Source organism: Oncorhynchus gorbuscha, linkage group LG09 (genome assembly GCF_021184085.1).
Source record: "Oncorhynchus gorbuscha isolate QuinsamMale2020 ecotype Even-year linkage group LG09, OgorEven_v1.0, whole genome shotgun sequence".
Classification (NCBI taxonomy): Eukaryota; Metazoa; Chordata; class Actinopteri; order Salmoniformes; family Salmonidae; genus Oncorhynchus; species Oncorhynchus gorbuscha.
The window spans coordinates 26229691-26248450 of record NC_060181.1 but is presented as its reverse complement, the minus strand read 5'-3'; the positions used below and the strand labels follow the sequence as shown (position 1 = coordinate 26248450).

The following is an 18760-nucleotide window of genomic DNA, read 5'->3' as shown; positions in this document are numbered from 1 at the left end:
TCCCACTAGTGGCAATAAAGAATAACGCCGCAGCTGTAGAAATGTCATGATTTAATTCAACATAAAAGGCGGGTATGAGCACTGCATAGGTATTCATAATTTACAATTAACTTTCTTACAAAATTAATATTCAAACATTCAAAGATTTAGATACCACAAATGTACAACATACAAAAGGTGTCAATTTAAAGTCAAACTGCAGAGAATTCCCAAAACAAAACCAACCAGTACAAAAAGCCAGAACAGATTGATGGTTTATCATAAAGTCAGAACTGATCACAGATCAGTTTTATGATGGCCCCCTGCATAATGGTTAATGTTAGGATTTCAGCAGGGTGGGCTGATCCTATATATTTGTGTAAGGTCAACTTCATTCCAGAGTGATATGAGAAAGGCAATAAAAAAAAAGGAGGTAAGGATCTGAATGTACCCCCCAATGGCATCCTATTCCCCATATAGTGCACTACTTTTGACCAGAGCTAAATATGCACTCTTTAGGGAATAGGGTGTCATTTGAGATGGAACCCAACTCTTTCTCTGTTCATCCAATAAGAAAAGAGAAAACAACAAATGTTCATGTTTGAGACACCAGTGTTTATGCCTATGAAAATAAATACACTTAAGCTGTGGGATGTTTCACTCAAGCAACATTACAACCATTAACACGTTTAAAACTATTTAAAAGGCAACAAGGAGCTCAATGTGAACGTGGTTTAAAAACAAGAAGTCTAAGTTTGGTACCATATTCACCCATTTTAACAGTTTGTCTTGTGAGTTGCTATGGTCTACAAGGCAGTGAGATGCTTAGTTTCAGCTCGATCCAATTGATCTCAGTCAGTCTCGTTATGAACGGCAGTGATTAAGCTCAGCTCAGTTTGGTGCTTAATCACCTGATAAAACTCATCTTGAAAAAAAATATTAATCATCTTACCAGAATTGTCATTATGATAAAAAGGAAAGACAAATAAATACCTATACTGTACATAAGAGAAAAGTAAAACCCTTTTGAAAATAAATAGCCAAAGTGTTTGATGAACTCAGAAGACCTTCAGAGGTGTCCAGGTCCTTAAACTCATGTTGGAAACCAGAAAGCATACAAAGTCCTTGAAAACAGTAGCAGACAAAACCAGAGATGGGAGTATTGGTGTGAGATGGTGTCCGGAGGAACAGATTGTCTCCACCCTCCATCATATTCTCTCACTAACCAAATCTCTCCCTCTACTCTACTTCAACATACCCAACCCTTCCTTCCCTCCATCTCTCCCTTTCACAGTCTCAATCTCTATCCACCTAATAGTTTCTTACTTCTCTCTCCCTCTGTCTATCCACCCCTTCTTATCTCAATATATCCGATCCCTCGCTCCCTCCCTCCTCCTCTCTAGTAGAACATGCGGGCCACAGTAACACAGAAGATACAGTAACTGTAGAAGACAGATTTGTTTGATAGAGGCCCAGGACCTCCCGATCATCCTTCTATCCCGCCATCTTTTCCCTCCTCCCGCCATTCCCCCTCCTCTCTCTGTGATAGATCCATTTTAGTCAGTCTTCTTTCCGCTTTTGTCCAGGGAGGCTGCAGGTCTGCTCCTCCATGTCATAATTGGCCACACTGAAGCCGTTGACCAGGGGGGCTGTGTGGGTGGTAGAGGGGGTTGTCCTGGAGGAGAGGAGGTACTCCTGAGCAAAGTCTGGGTGCTGCTCCACGAACCGACAGAAGTCATCTACAGATGGATATAGAGAGAGAGAGGACAGAGTGAAAGAGAGATTGTAATTAGTGTTGGCCGTGATCCCGTTAGTTGGACGCTCTTAACCAGAGTGATTTACAGTTCGTGCATTCAACTTAAAGTAGCGAGGTGAAACAACCACATTTCACAATCACAGCAAGTAAAACGTTTTCCTCAATAAATCAACTATCAGCAAAGTCAACGCTAGTAAGAAAAGACGAGTGCGAACGTTAGTGCAAGAAAGGGCGTTAGTGTGTGATATCACCGTGTGTGATCTTCCCCGCGTCAAGTGTGTCGATTGCTGAGAACAACTCTGTGACGTCGACCTCTGCTACTCCCAACGCCGTTCTCAAAATGGATGCCAGATCCTTTTCCACAATCGCCCTGTCCTCCTTTGCCTCGTACATCTGACCAGGGTCAGGACATAGGACAGTTAAAATGTTTTATATAGCAGACGTTTTATATATTTTCTAGGTATTTCTATTATAAATGCCTTATAAAGAGCAGACAGATGTTATAATGCTTTCAAAGAGCAGACATTGGTTTCTTATATAGTGCTTCATAGGAACTGTTATAAAGCTTCATTGCCTGTCACTCACCCCAAAGGCCAGCCTGAGGGTGTCCATGGCTTTAGAGGGTTGACATGCCACAGACAGGGCTATCACATACTCCCTGATGTCTATCTGACCATCTCCATGCTTCAGAGAGGGAGGGAGTAAGAGAGAGAGAGAGAGAGAGAGAGGGAGAGAGGGAGAGAGAGAGAGAGAGAGAGAGAGAGAGGGAGAGAGAGAGAGAGAGAGTGAGAGAGAGTGAGAGAGAGTGAGAGAGAGTGAGAGAGAGTGAGAGAGAGTGAGAGAGAGTGAGAGAGAGTGAGAGAGAGTGAGAGAGAGTGAGAGAGAGTGAGAGAGAGTGAGAGAGTGAGAGAGAGAGAGAGTGAGAGAGAGTGAGAGAGAGTGAGAGAGAGTGAGAGAGAGGAGTGAGAGAGAGAGAGAGGAGAGAGAGAGAGCGAGGGAGAGAGAGAGCGAGGGAGAGAGAGAGAGCGAGAGAGAGAGAGCGAGGGAGAGAGAGAGAGCGAGGGAGAGAGAGAGCGAGGGAGAGAGAGAGAGCGAGGGAGAGAGAGAGAGCAAGGGAGAGAGAGAGTAAGGGAGAGAGAGAGTAAGGGAGAGAGAGTAAGGGAGAGAGAGAGTAAGGGAGAGAGAGAGTAAGGGAGAGAGAGAGTAAGGGAGAGAGAGAGTAAGGGAGAGAGAGAGTAAGGGAGAGAGAGAGTAAGGGAGAGAGAGTAAGGGAGAGAGAGAGTAAGGGAGAGAGAGAGTAAGGGAGAGAGAGAGTAAGGGAGAGAGAGAGTAAGGGAGAGAGAGAGTAAGGGAGAGAGAGAGTAAGGGAGAGAGAGAGTAAGGGAGAGAGAGAGTAAGGGAGAGAGAGAGTAAGGGAGAGAGAGAGAGCAAGGGAGAGAGAGAGTAAGGAGAGAGAGAGTAAGGGAGAGCGAGAGTAAGGGAGAGAGAGAGTAAGGGAGAGAGAGAGAGCAAGGGGGAGAGAGAGAGCGAGAGAGAGAGAGGGAGAGAGAGGTAAGAGAGAGAGCGAGGGAGAGAGAGAGCAAGGGAGAGAGAGAGAGAAGGGAGAGAGAGAGCGAGAGAGAGGGAGAGAGAGAGAGCGAGGAGAGAGAGAGCGAGGGAGAGAGAGAGCGAGGGAGAGAGAGAGCGAGGGAGAGAGAGAGCGAGGGAGAGAGAGAGCGAGGGAGAGAGAGAGCGAGGGAGAGAGAGAGCGAGGGAGAGAGAGAGCGAGGGAGAGAGAGAGCGAGGGAGAGAGAGAGAGAGCGAGGGAGGAGAGAGAGAGCGAGGGAGAGAGAGAGAGCGAGGGAGAGAGAGAGAGAGCGAGGGAGAGAGAGAGAGAGCGAGGGAGAGAGAGAGCGAGGGAGAGAGAGAGAGAGCGAGGGAGAGAGAGAGAGAGCGAGGGAGAGAGAGAGAGAGCGAGGGAGAGAGAGAGAGAGCGAGGGAGAGAGAGAGCGAGGGAGAGAGAGAGAGCGAGGGAGGAGAGGAGTGAGAAGGGAGAGAGAGAGAGAGCGAGGGAGGGAGTGAGAGAGCGAGGGAGAGAGAGAGAGCGAGGGAGTGAGTAAGGGAGAGAGAGAGAGCGAGGGAGTGAGTAAGGGAGAGAGAGAGAGCGAGGGAGTGAGTAAGGGAGAGAGAGAGAGCGAGGGAGTGAGTAAGGGAGAGAGAGAGAGCGAGGGAGTGAGTAAGGGAGAGAGAGAGCGAGGGAGCGAGGAGGGAGAGAGAGAGCGAGGGAGTGAGTAAGGGAGAGAGAGAGAGCGAGGGAGTGAGTAAGGGAGAGAGAGAGCGAGGGAGTGAGTAAGGGAGAGAGAGAGCGAGGGAGTGAGGGAGGGAGAGAGAGAGCGAGGGAGTGAGGGAGGGAGAGAGAGAGCGAGGGAGTGAGGGAGGGAGAGAGAGAGCGAGGGAGTGAGGGAGGGAGAGAGAGCGAGGGAGTAAGGGAGGGAGAGAGAGAGAGGGAGTAAGGGAGGGAGAGAGAGAGAGGGAGTAAGGGAGGGAGAGAGAGAGAGGGAGTAAGGGAGGGAGAGAGAGAGAGGGAGTAAGGGAGGGGAGAGAGAGAGGGAGTAAGGGAGGGAGAGAGAGAGAGGGAGAGAGGAGAGAGAGAGTAAGGGGAGGGAGAGAGAGAGAGGGAGTAAGGAGAGGGAGAGAGAGGAGAGGGAGAGAGAGAGAGGGAGTAAGGGAGCGAGAGAGAGAGAGTAAGGGAGTAAGGGAGGGAGAGAGAGAGGGAGTAAGGGAGAGAGAGAGAGAGAGGGAGTAAGGGAGAGAGAGAGAGAGAGGGAGTAAGGGAGAGAGAGGGAGGGAGTAAGGGAGAGAGAGGGAGGGAGTAAGGGAGAGAGAGGGAGGGAGTAAGGGAGAGAGAGGGAGGGAGTAAGGGAGGGAGAGAGAGGGAGGGAGTAAGGGAGAGAAAGGGAGAGAGAGGGAGGGATTAAGGGACAGAGCAAGAAAAGAACACTAATGGTTATTTATTTCTACTAATTTGATTGACTGACTGAATAAAATCAGTGTGTGTAGGACCCCATGTGAGTTATACACTGTGTGTTAGATATCTACCTGGTTGAAGAGGCTGTGTAACTCTGTGAGCATGTCCGTCACAGGTAGGTCGAGGTAATGAGCAAAGTCCCCCAATCCCAGTCTGTATCCCCAAAGCTTCCTGGCTTTGTTAGCCTGCTGCTCTAACACTGTATCTGTCGTCCCCGCTCTCAGCCTGCACATAGAAAATACATGGTTTAGAAATACATTACCTACTGTCCAGGGTTGTGGCTCGAAGCTTGATTTTGTCCATTTAATGCAGTGTTATTCAAAGTCGGGCCCGCGAGAATTGCAGTGGGATTCACAAATGAAATATATATATATATATACAAATCGGGAACCAATACAGATTATTTTATGGGACAATATACAAACTTTATTGAGAAATAATTTGACATTTGATTGAGTAAATGTATGTATTGGCTGTCTTAATGTTGATAGGAGAGATGAGAATGTAATGAATTGAAGGTTATTTGTTGATGTGAAAATAAACATGTACCGGTTTTAAAGATGTGTCATTAGATTTGGGGTGGGATGAATTTCTGGTGCCAAAAATGGGGTCCCTGCTGAAAAAGTTTGAAAACCACAGATTTAAATGGCAAAATCAAGTACATCTCAAATCATTTGAAATACTACACTTTCTAGTATCTGAATGTATTCAACACATTCCTTTGACATTGATCTGCCATTTTCCTTAGTACTATTTCCCAGTATTATCAGTAAACCCAGTAGTATTTCCTAGTAAACCCACTAGCATTTCAGTATTATTACCCAGTATTATAACTAAACCCAGTAGTATTTCCCAGTATTATCAGTAAACACTGTAGGATTTCCCAGTTCGACCAGTAAACCCAGTAATATTAGTCGTAGTATTTCCCAGTAATATTAGTCGTAATATTTCCCAGTAAACCCAGTAATAATTAGTCGTAGTATTTCCCAGTAAACCCAGTAATTATTAGTCATAGTGTTTCCCAGTAAACGCAGTAATATTAGTCGTAGTATTTCCCAGTAAACGCAGTAATATTAGTCGTAGTATTTCCCAGTAAACCCAGTAATATTAGTCGTAGTATTTCCCAGTAAAATTAGTCGTAGTATTTCCCAGTAAATTCAGTAATATTTCCCTAGTATGGACACCCTTAAAATGTCAAAATGTGGTACAGGAGATCACTTATACCCTACCTACCCATTCAGACACCTAAACAAAAACAGAATGTACGATTTTAGAATAAACATTTATAACATTTTGAAATGTTCTTATTCATTCAACATCAATGTTTTGTTACATCAGCAAAACAATTATGTTTTTTAAAACTATTAAGGACCTGTAATAACGCTTAACAACCAATAGTAAAGTAAACTCCAACTCACCCGAGCCTTCGCGCTAGTCTATTGAACTGCAGTAGGCTGCTGTTGCTAGGGACACGCATTGGGCCCTTTGCTAGGCTCAGCTGGCAGTCATCAAACGACAGGTCTGTGATGGGCAGCTCCAGGGCCCTATCAGAGCACAGAGAGAGCAGTCAGGATCCCCCCCTGACATGTCAGATATACTGTATATGTGGCAGGCATTTAGAGAAGTATAAGACACACAGATAGCCAGATGTAAATGATGTAACCTGGGGAGGCCACACACACAACAACTAACTTGGCCATGATGCTTCTGACATTATTGGCGAACAGAGCAGGGTTGTTCTTCTCTTCCTCAGAAGGAGTGTAGAGAGGCAGGTACTGCATGGAAGAAAAACTCATTGTTATCACCTGCCCATCTTCCATTTCTCTTTCTTCAAGAAAGATTGGACGTCCGTACGCAGTAAGATGCCCCACTATGTAACAATGACGTCATATTTGCTGAGTCCACCTTAAAAAAAATAACAACCGTTACCTCAATCTCTATGGGGTTATGAAACTGGCACAGTGTCAGCCACAGTATCTCAAACCTGAGTGGAAAGAGAGAGAGAGTAATCAGCTGATTCAGAAAGAAAAAAGGGGGAGGGGTGATGAGAGAATAGAGAAGTTGTGCAAGGGGATATTGTGAAGATGAACCACAGTCCTAAAAACACAACATCCCCGTCCAATCTAAAACATATTGCCAGATGTGTGCCGTTTTGTAATATTGATTAGTGATTGTCAAGGACGCACAGAAATCCCAAAATTTGTGGAGTTTTTGTTTGCAATGTGTATAGGCTAAGAGAGCTTCAGCTGTTTATTAATGAAGTGTTGTTATAGTGTGAGAAGAAAACCTATTTGGTGAGAATTACAACACAGGGTACAACATCTATTCTAACTCCTAAAGGGGCAGTTTTTATCTGCAGTTTTTCTATTGCTCTTTATTCTGCTACTAATCTAATTTACATGTTAATTGCATCTTCTGATTACAATTATTATGTCTCATATTTTCCCCCATTTGCAATCTACTAACTTCCAAAATATAAGTAATGTAAGTATATCTAGCTATTCGATAACACATTCTGATTGAATGACTGGTCTGTACTTTGTAAAAACAGAGTACATGTTGGGAAAAGATCTTGGTTCCTTTCTAAACATAGCAATGTGAATGCAAAGAGGACTGTCCACAAAAATAGGTGAAGTGAGCTGGCTAAAGAGTTGAGTCCTCATTCAAAGGCAGTGTGAATACAAAGAGAACGGAGTTCACATCAAAGAGGACTGAGATCGGTTCTTTTAAAGAGGCCCATATGTGAAAACACGCTGAGAGAGACACAGAGAGACGGAAATAATGAGGAAGAGATACTCACGCTCCAGGGCCTTGCCATGTCCACGTGATCGTATCCTGTCGGAAGAGGAAATTAGTTACACAGCAAGAATGGGGCCTACACAGAGGCTGCATCTCAATACTGTACACTGGCTTCCTCTCCTCTGCGGGCCAGACACACAGACGCATGAATAGGGATCAAATCGTACGACGTACATCATTGTCCGTTTTCGTCCGTCAAAAGTGCAACTCAAGCCAACTATTTTCAGACGAGTGCCGACGAGTTTCATCTGTCGAAAGACCGACCTTTTGTGCATTTGTCAGACAATCTCTGTTGTCATTCATCTGTCAACAGATATAACTCCCATTGAAAAAGCATTGGCTCCATCCGAAATACTCAAACACAAAATCAGTGTGCTCATGGGCCTAAATGAGTGACACACAGCAGGACTGGCACCTACAGAGGCTGCATCTCAATAGTCTACAGAAGCTTCCTTTCCCCTCTCCTTCCATCTACAATGGTCTGAAAACTATGTACAAGTGAAAGCAACTTGGGGCATCGTCCATTTGAGACTTGCTTTGACGTTTTCCAGTTATTTTGTGCTATCGCAGGTCAAGAGGAGAGGACGACATTGTGGAGATGAAATATCACTCCGCACGAGTATGAAGCCACTCAAAACGGACAGACTGACCTTCGTCTCACACCTTGAGAAGAGAGAAACTAGGGCCTCCCGGGTGGCGCAGTGGTTAAGGGCGCTGTACTGCACTGCCAGCTGTGCCACCAGAGACTCTGGGTTCGCGCCCAGCCTCTGTCACAACCGGGAGGTCCGTGGGGCGACACACAATTGGCCCAGCGTCGTCCGGGTTAGGGAGGGCTTGGCCGGTAGGGATATCATTGATTCATCGCTAACCAAGGTTGCCAGGTGCACGGTGTTTCCTCAGACACATTGGTGGGTTGGATGCATGCTTGTTAAGAAGGAGTGCGGCTTGGTTGGGTTGTGTATCGGAGGACACATGACTTTCAACCTTCGTCTCTCCCGAGTCCGTACGGGAGTTGTAGCGATGAGACAAGATAGTAGCTACTAAACAATTGGATACCACGCAATTGGGGAGAAAAGGGGGTAAAAAATTCAACACAAAAAAAGAGAAGAGAGAAACTGTCAAGGGACAAAGGGAGGGAGAGGGGAAGGAAGGATATGGAAAGGAAAGTAGGCATGGAGAGAGGGTGGTTTGGAGGATAAGAGCGAGGGAAGGAGAGGAGTTGTATGCTTACCATTCTGTTGGGGTAACGTAGGACTACTGGTTGGACTGGAACTGCTGGAATGAAGGCCCCTGAGAGAGAGAAATGTTACAGAGTGTGTGTCTGTGCGTATTTGTGTGTGTGTCTGCGTATGTGTTTGTGTGTCTCTGCGTGTGTGTGTGTGCGCATATTCATAATCTCCCATATATACTGTATACCGGTTACTTGGAAATAGTCATGGGATGGTTTTTCAATACTGTTGCAACTATATATTTTTTATAAATGAGAATATTTCTAGGTACTTTTTAAGTATCCTGAAAAAAAGATATGAAACGCAACACGTAGGTACGATGTTTCATGAACTGAACCTTTCCAAGATAATCCATCCACCTAACAGGGTTGGCATATCAAGAAGCTGATTAAACAGCATGATCACTACACAGGTGCACCTTGTGCTGGGGACAATATAGAGCTGACCCTATTTAGTCGACTGGTCGATTGTTTGGTCGCTAGGCTGTTGGTGGGCCGAGAAGTCTAAAATATATATGTTTTTATGGCATATGAGACACCGGTCTGATTCCCGCCCGTCTCAGTAGACGAATCCATTGCTGAGGCTGCGGGGTTGGCACACCATTATCACCAGTACATTTACCGTTAATTCCCATAATTTCTCATGTTTTGTTACGGTAATTTCTGTTAATGCATTCAATATATTCTTATTACAATCTTTAACCTTTCTCATTGTCTAGGGGGCCGCACAACCTAGGCTACATTTGTGAGGAACAAGTTTTCATTGTCGTTAGTTTATAGCGCTGTCAATGTTGAGTAAGGACGCACACCTGAATATACATAGAAGTAGGCCGAGGCTACCTGGCCTGTGCGCAAATGTAGACCTATAAAATGTGCCCATTTGGGGATCTGATAGTATTTCTGATTGTCTTAATGCACCACCACTGTGGAACTTTCCAAAGTAATACATTCTTCACCTCAAACAGCAAGTAAACAAAGTCTGTTCTTACATGAATTGAGAATGACATTAGTTCCTTAACTCAGCCTAGTTGAAAAATCTTTCAAGCCCTCTTTCAATAACCACTCACCGTGAAAAGGGTAAAAAAAAACTCTAATAAAAGTCATGCTCTGGTCCAGTGGAAACGTCATAAAATAGGCCTACCTGATCATTTCTTATCCCTTGCGCAAATAGCCTACAGCTATGTCTGTCTGGAGCTGACTGGAGCAGGAAACTGAGGGCCCAGAAAATGTTACACAATGTTGCAAGTTCACTAGTGCTAGCTTCAGATTGGACCAAGTTAATAGTTGACACAATGTTTCAAGTTCCTTGCAGACAGGCCATGCATAGCCAATTAGATTTATAGAATACTTATTTTTTATTAAGATATTTTCTACCTACAGGCTGCAATGTTATTTTGAGATACTTTGATACTTTGAGATAAAAAAATGTAACTACATGATAATATTTGAGATACGAAGACTATTAGAAATGAAAATCAAACTGTTCAACGAAAATGTGCACTTAAAAATAATAACTGGTATGCAGATCGGTAGAAAAGGTAAGAAATTGTCAATTGCAGAATCTGCAAAGGCCAGCAGCAGTAGGAGGAAGAGGGTCGAAAGAACAGACAACAGTCTGAGACAGCCCTAGGACAACAAAAAGCTGATAAAATGTGCAGTTTTGTCACACAACACAATGCCACAGATGTCTCAAGTTGAAGGACCGTGCAATTGGCATGCTGACTGCAGGAATGTCTGCCAAAGCTGTTGGCAGAGAATTGAATGTTAATTTCTCTACCATAAGCCACCTCCAATGTCATTTTTGAGAAATTGGCAGTACGTTCAACTGGCCTCACAACCACAGACCAATGTGTAACCACACCAGCGCAGGACCTCCACAGCCAATGAAACGGAGGAGTATCTGTCTAATAAAGCCCTTTTGTGGGGAAAAAAATTTGCTAGGCCTGTCTCCCCAGTGGGTTAGGCTGGCTCCCAAGTGGGTGGGCCTATGCTGCGCCCCTGCCCAGTCATGTGAAATCCAAATATTAGGGCCTAATTTATTTATTTCAATTGACTGATTTCTTATAACTCAGTAAAATCATTAATTTTGTTGCATGTTGAGTTTATATTTTTGTTTGGTATAAATACCTGCAGTTAACTTGTGTCATTTCACCTGTCACATAACTGTTCATAATGAAGCTTAGCGGTAGAACCCAGTCACTTTATGTTTGTTTACAAGCACACAACATTAAGAGACTGGAACCTTGGGAGTCACTCACTTTTGTGCAACATGAGTCAGGTGACGTAGTTACAGTATGGAATTCACAACCAAATGTTTGCCAGCTAGATGTATTATAACTATTAAAGTTAACTGTCTAAAATGTGCTAAATGCTCTGTAGTTGTGCTTTTGGTTTGCTAAATGAGTAGCTAGCTAGTTAGTTATCTAGCTAAGTGGTTAGCTCGTTTCATAATCAAGCTGTGCTTGGTAACAGCAGAGAATCTCCTCCTGGATCAAGAGCCTTGCTGTCTAATATTTGTTTTGCGTGTGCAGCAAACTGTCAGTAGCATTTTTGAGTTACTTGTATAACATGATGAGCTGGGATGTCTGCCCTGTAAATTGTCTGTCAGAGACTGTATAGAATGTTCGCAATGACTTAGTTAGCATTTAACTAGCATTCACCATGGAATTTTACATGGACTTATTAGCATTGCTAACCTTCACATTAGAGACTCGGTGGGGTTTGAAAACCGTGCCCTTTGTGTTCAGTGCTGCTATTACCAAATAACCTGGGATGGCATAAGGTTGGTATGAAGGTATGACAATCTGGACAACGCCCAAGCCTAATTCACACTCGTGGATGACTGACATTCTGACAACCTTCTGTGTGTGTGTGTGTGTGTTTTAAATTGACTGACAACCTTCCCCCTGAGGACACACAACGTCAAAATCCTGTGTTAATGGTTACAGTGTTATACATTAGTACAGCCTGGTCATGAAACTGCTGGAGACTACCATGAGTTCTGGGTGCAATGGGACCATTACCACTAGGATACTGTAGGAGTTATGACTGGATGATTATGTAGGAGTATGGAGAGAGGGATGAGGAGGTATGAGAGGGAGAGAGAGGAGAGAGGGGGCGAGAGAAAGAACGAGGGGATAGAGAAAGAGGGAGAGAAAGGGGCATATGCATGTGAAGATCGGTGAGATTGACATTTTAGTAAAGCAGAGAGGAAGAGATGAGGGAATTCAGAAAAGAGAGAGAAGATCAGACAAAAGTGAAAAGGGAAGATGAAAATATGATTGAGACATACTGTATGTCAGGGCTGTTTGGCAGAGAGCCAGTGAGTGGACTAAACCAGAGACACATTGGCCACTAAATCCAGACAAGACCGAGGTACTTATTGTTGGAGCCAAAGCACAGTGAGAGAATTTAGCCTCACATTTTAATTCATGGGCAATAAAGGTAAAACACCAAGTAAAAAAAACCTAGGTGTTATTCTATTAGTTTTTAAATCAATCCACGATTGTGCACCCCAATACACATCAGACATGTTTTTAAGTTATGTACCCAGTAGGTCCCTCAGGTTCTCTGGCCTTTTAACTATCCCAAAGCCTAGGATCAAGAGGAATGGCGGTGTATCCTTTAGTTAATATGCCCCCAGCCTCAGGAATAGCCTGCCAGAGAACCTGAGGGGGACCAAGAGGCATGGAGAGGAGAGACTGAAACTGTGGACAAAAATAGATCTTAAAAAAAGCTTTGCTTTTCCTTAGGGTGCTTTTTATTTGTTCAGATTTGACTGTTATTCTTTTTTTTTTTTTTTATCCTCTTACTTAAATATTTCATTTTATTTTCATTGTTTTTATTTCTTTCTTCCTGTGACGACCATTGTATTGCATTTCTGAAATGTGCCGTATGAATTAAAATGGATTTGGACAGACAACCCAGAGCTAAACTGAAAGCTGGGTTTAAAGGGGCAACACTACACAGACGGGAACACGCTTTGATAAACAGGGATTTACAACTCCAGTCAGAGTTGGTCAGTGATATTCCTAATATATAACTATTTACCTTTGCCATAGCCCAAAATATAACAATGTTACTCCATTGTTTACAAACAACAATGCATGTCTTTCCTTGCATCTAGAGCCCTGTCTATGAAATTGTGGTGACATTTCCCTAGCCCCAACCCTCAGCTCTATACCATCACAATCTGGAGCCCTGTCTATGAAATTGTGGTGACATTTCCCTAGCCCCAACCCTCAGCTCTATACCATCACAATCTGGAGCCCTGTCTATGAAATTGTGGTGACATTTCCCTAGCCCCAACCCTCAACTCTATACCATCACAAATGGCGAGGACACCATTTTGTAGTTTTTTCGTTTCCCAGAATGTCGCTTAACTGAACAGGGTGAGACAGGTTTAGAAAAGCATGGCTTATGGGGACAGGACAGTGACACAGGGGTAGAACAGAAGGGATTACTCTGTGGGGACAGCAACAATGAAGAGGGGTCACTAGTGGGAACACACACACAAAGCGACAACACAGACACGCTGAACAGAAATACACACATGGAAGTGTGCATTCAAGACTCACATACACAGTGACAGGCACAAGGGGTGCAATTTTCAAACCCCACTGAGACTAATTCAAACATTAGCAATGAGAGAGAGGGCGAGAGAGACGCACACACAGACAGAGAGAGAGAGAGAGAGAGTGATGGCGCGAGAGAGAGCGTGCACACAAGAGAGGAACAGCGAATGAGAAACAGCGAGCGCAACACAGAGCGCGAGAGCGACACAGAGCGCGAGAGCGACACAGAGCGCGAGAGCACACAGAGCGACGCAGACAGAGAGGACAGAGAGATGCAAAGACAGAGACACAGACAGATGAGGACCTGGTCAGCATAAAGAACACATACCAGGCTTGAATGTGATGAGGCAGGATCTGTTGGTACACGTCCCCTCTGGAAATATCATTATCTGCAAACACACACACACAGTACAGTACACACATGGGTACTTATCTAAATACACAGTACATTGAATCAGACTTCCAAGATTGAGGAAGGTTGGTCTTTACGTTACCTGAGGCCACTCCCCTCCAGCGTGGGCTCTGCGTTTGATCTCCTCGACCGTCTTCTTGCGAGAATCCTGGTCCGACCGTGACACGAACACTGGCCTTATGAACTTTATCAGAGCTGGTGGGGCAGGGAGAGACAGAAGGGGATGAGGGAAAGACATTGGGGAGAGAAAGAGGAATGATATATTGATATTATGCTGTGCTAATCTAACTATAATAATGTTATAATGACAATATGGTCATCATTAACACCTGGTCTCAACACCTCATACTGTTCCTCTCTCCAACTGTCATGTCAACTCCGATAACCTCACTAACACACACCAGTCAATATCTATCAGAAGACTATGGTTCTCACTGCCCCTGACAGAGACTGGGGTGGGTTTCTCTGTATGCATACTACCGTGCTCCACACGCTCATGCTCTGAGCGCATTCTCCGACAACCTTCTCTTGAGTACATTCTTGTGAGGTTGAGTGTGTGGAGAACACAACTGTATTACCTCTCGCTGCACCTCCCCATTCACTGACCCTTCTTCCAGCCAGGACAATGGCAACCATAGACGATACAAGATGGTTTGTGTACAAACTTTTTACTGCATAATTATAAACTAGATATGTGAACTGTAATAATCTAGCTAGCTAGTTAGTTAAACAGGCAAAATGTCCTAACACTAATGTTATGCAAGGTAGATGTACATATTTTGTGGGTAGCTACCATTTCTTCGTGGCTAGCTAGCTTTCCAGTTTGCCCTATTAACTTACTATGGACATGGGACTTACCCATTCACTGATCGGGCTTTCAGCCAGGACAATAGAGATGAAACAAGATATACACAAGGCAACAGTTTTACTTCATAACTATCAGCTAGATAAATGTGAATTGTAACAATATAGCTAACCAGATAGTTTAAGAAGCAAAAATGACCTAAAACTAATAATAGGCAATAGATTCGTGGGTAGCTAGCTAAGTATTCTTTGTGGCTATCTGGTTAGCTAACAGTAGTAGCTAGCCCTATTGACCTATTATGGGCTTGCCAGAATTAACAGCATTTATTTACTAATGTATCAAGATCAAATATTGTAGTCGGGCAACACACGAGATGTGAAGCGGCAACACGCGAGATGTGAAGCGGCAACACGCGAGATGTGAAGCGGCAACACGCGAGATGTGAAGCGGCAACACGCGAGATGTGAAGCGGCAACACGCGAGATGTGAAGCGGCAACACGCGAGATGTGAAGCGGCAACACGCGAGATGTGAAGCGGCAACACGCGAGATGTGAAGCGGCAACACGCGAGATGTGAAGCGGCAACACGCGAGATGTGAAGCGGCAACACGCGAGATGTGAAGCGGCAACACGCGAGATGTGAAGCGGCAACACGCGAGATGTGAAGCGAAAACATTTCATTGCCAAGTCGGAGTGTATTTTCTATCACTTCCGTTCAAATAATGGCCACCATTGATTTGAACACATTTTGCATATTTTTTGAAGTGGTTGCGTCATATTTCTTTGCATACCTTCCATTGAAGCTCGTGCATCGATGCATGCTTCAAAAGATGTACAAACGGAGTACGCATTCGAGAAGTGCCCTCCATGCTCCGTTTCGCATACTTTCATTCGGACTCATACTCTGACCCTCCCGCGCTCCAATTTGCGTGCTTGGAGCACGGTAATATGCATTTTGAGACACACCCAGAGAAAAATGAGGAAGACTGCAGTACCAGAGAGAGAGAATGAAGATCAACAGACCGGGAAAGAAAGAGATGAGGAAGACTGTGGAACCAGAGAGAGAGAATGAAGATCACGACTAGAGTACACACTTCCCTAGACAGACTGAAAAGGCCTGACAAATCAGGAAGAAGCAGAGAGAAGGCAAAAGAGAGGTGAGGAAGACAGTGGTATTTAATGAAGATGAGAGAGATGAAAATGAGGACGACTACTCACTGCCCCAGACGGGGATGTTCTTGCTCTCGGTCTTCATGACGATAGATGCCATGGTCATGGTGACGGGGATGGCGTCAAAGTAGGACGAGTGAGGGGCCAGGGTGAGGATGGGCGCCTGCGAGGGCGGAGCCGGTTCCCCTTTCACAGTCACCCAATGGAACCCTCCACAGAACCACATGGCACGCATGATCCACCTCAGGGCGATGTCACAGATCCTGTAGGAGAGAGACTGATTGAGGGCGTGTGTGTTTATTTTCTATTTGACCTTTACTTATACAGTTAAGTAAATTAAGACTTGTTTGCAATTACGTCCTGTTGCGCACACATGTGTGTGTATGCTTGCCCTTGCAATGTCAATTGTATCCAAACCTTCTACAAATATTACACAATATTTGTCATTATCAGGTGTTTCATTCATTTTATACACCGAGTGTACAACACATTATATTGAGAAAGCATTCCACAGGGATGCTGGCCCAGGTGGACTCCAAAGCTTCACACAGTTGTGTCAAGTTGGCTGGATGTCCTTTGGATGGTGGACCATTCTTGATACACATGGGAAACTGTTGAGCATGGAAAAACCCAGCAGCGTTGCAGTTCTTGACAGACTCAAACTTGTGCGTCTGGCACCTACTACCATACCCCGTTCAAAAGGAACTTCAATATTTTATCCAGCCCATTCACCTTCTGAATGGCACATAAAACATCCATGTCTCAAGGCTTAACAATCCTTCTTTAACCTGTCTCCTCCCCTTCATCTACACAGAGTCATAGCATTTACCTGGCCAGTCTCATGGAAAGAGCAGGTATTCCTAATGTTTTTCTGTCACTCGCTCACTCACACTGACACACACAGTGACAGGTGTACCTCCTCCACCAGGTCTCGGTCTCTACGGCCAGTTCAGATCGTCCCAGAGAGGCAGCGAAGGCAAAGGGCCAGGCCAGCAACATGAGGAGCACTGCAAAGAACAGCCGTACTGGGAACACAGTCACCGTCATCACACCGATCTGAGAGAGAAAGGTGGAAAGAGAGAGAGACTAAAGCAAATGGTCATGCATTCATACATAAAAACAGAGAGAAAGAGAGGGAAATCGAGGGGTACAAATGATCACATCTAAGCGATTGGCCCACAACACACAGTTCAGGACAAGCAGCTCTTTTTGTGTAAACAAGTAAAACTACTATAGCTTTGCCTTGGGCCTACAAATTTTCCCTTGTATGAAGTAAAATCCAATTTGATCAGTTGCGTAGACATATTTTGCAGATGTTCCAACTCCAACAGTGCAGTATACCTATCCACATCGATGGAACAGTAGGGGAGAGGGTAGCAAGTTTTAAGTTCCTTGGCATACACATCACAGACAAACTGAATTGGTCCACTCACACTGGCAGCGTCGTGAAGAAGGCGCAGCAGCGCCTCTTCAACCTCAGGAGGCTGAAGAAATTTGGCTTGTCACCAAAAGCACTCACAAACTTCTACAGATGCACAATCGAGAGCATCCTGGCAGGCTGTATCACCGCCTGGTACGGCAACTGCTCCGCCCTCAACCGTAAGGCTCTCCAGAGGGTAGTGAGGTCTGCACAACGCATCACCGGGGGCAAACTACCTGCCCTCCAGGACACCTACACCACCCGATGTTACAGGAAGGCCATAAAGATCATCAAGGACATCAACCACCCGAACCACTGCCTGTTCACCCCGCTATCATCCAGAAGGCGAGGTCAGTACAGGTGCATCAAAGCTGGGACCGAGAGACTGAAAAACAGCTTCTATCTCAAGGCCATCAGACTGTTAAACAGCCACCACTAACATTAAGTGGCTGCTGCCAACACACTGTCATTGACACTGACCCAACTCCAGCCACTTTAATAATGGGAATTGATGGGAAATGATGTAAATATATCACTAGCCACTTTAAACAATGCTACCTTATATAATGTTACTTACCCTACATTATTCATCTCATATGCATATGTATATACTGTACACTACATCATCGACTGCATCCTTATGTAATACATGTATCACTAGCCAGTTTAACTATGCCACTTTGTTTACTTTGTCTACATACTCATCTCATATGTATATACTGTACTCGATACCATCTACTGTATGCTGCTCTGTACCATCACTCATTCATATATCCTTATGTACATATTCCTTATCCCCTTACACTGTGTATAAGACAGTAGTTTTAGAATTGTTAGTTAGATTACTTGTTGGTTATCACTGCATTGTCGGAACTAGAAGCACAAGCATTTCGCTTCACTCGCATTAACATCTGCTAACCATGTGTATGTGACAAATTAAATTTGATTTGATACCTAACAATACACAAACTCCAAAAATAAATATCAGAACGAGCAATGTCAGAGTCCAAAATATAAAGGTTCTGAATAAGTATGTAAATGTGATAGTTTTTTTATTTAAAAAAAAAAAAAAACTTTTTTTCATTTGTCATTATGGTGTGTAGATTGATCATTTAATTAAAAAAAATGTAAATCAATTTTACAATAAGGCTGTAACCTAAGAAAAAGTGGAAAATGTCAAGGGGTCTGAATACTTTCTGAAGGCCATGACTAGAAAAACAGTATATACATATGAAGTGGGTAAAACAGTACGTAAACATTAAAGTATGTTTTCTCCAGAGTGGTCAGTGCTGGTCTATTGATGAGCAGTGTGAGGATGTGGAAGTGTGAGGATGTGGGGAAGAGAGTTAATAAATTAGATTGACCCATCAGGAACGGCTCTGTTGAAGTAGACTCGGGCTTGCCTTTAACCATCAACCATACAGCAATGACAGACATACAGCTCATCATCCCTCCTATCTTTCTCCTTGTTCACTCTATGCTCCTTATGTTAGCGCATAAGGCGTACAGGAACTCAAATCCTTCTGTTCACCTGATTTAGAATTCCTCACAATCAAATGTCGACCACATTATCTACGAAGGGAATTCTCTTCGATTATAATCACAGCTGT

At 44.2% G+C, this 18760-nt stretch overlaps 1 protein-coding gene across 6 annotated transcripts in view; it reads right to left on the bottom strand.

The window, feature by feature from the left end:
• Positions 1-34: 34 nt before the first annotated feature.
• LOC124043326 (lysophosphatidylcholine acyltransferase 1-like) overlaps positions 35-18760 on the bottom strand; it is a 36159-nt gene continuing 17433 nt past the window's right edge. For 2 of the 6 annotated variants that reach the window (XM_046361829.1, XM_046361830.1), the window contains exons 3-15: positions 15779-15993; positions 13838-13950; positions 13672-13732; positions 8773-8831; positions 7543-7577; positions 6672-6726; positions 6435-6517; positions 6161-6286; positions 5976-5987; positions 4814-4967; positions 2321-2419; positions 1987-2128; positions 35-1718 (exon numbers count right to left, since the gene is read on the bottom strand). In XM_046361829.1, the coding sequence (XP_046217785.1) occupies positions 1540-1718; positions 1987-2128; positions 2321-2419; positions 4814-4967; positions 5976-5987; positions 6161-6286; positions 6435-6517; positions 6672-6726; positions 7543-7577; positions 8773-8831; positions 13672-13732; positions 13838-13950; positions 15779-15993 (1333 nt within the window). In that variant the 3' untranslated portion in view covers positions 35-1539. Of the gene's footprint in view, positions 1719-1986; positions 2129-2320; positions 2420-4813; positions 4968-5975; positions 5988-6160; positions 6287-6434; positions 6518-6671; positions 6727-7542; positions 7578-8772; positions 8832-13671; positions 13733-13837; positions 13951-15778; positions 15994-16620; positions 16787-18760 lie in introns of those variants that run through there. The other 4 variants (XM_046361828.1, XM_046361826.1, XM_046361831.1 and 1 more) reach the window with 4 other exon arrangements.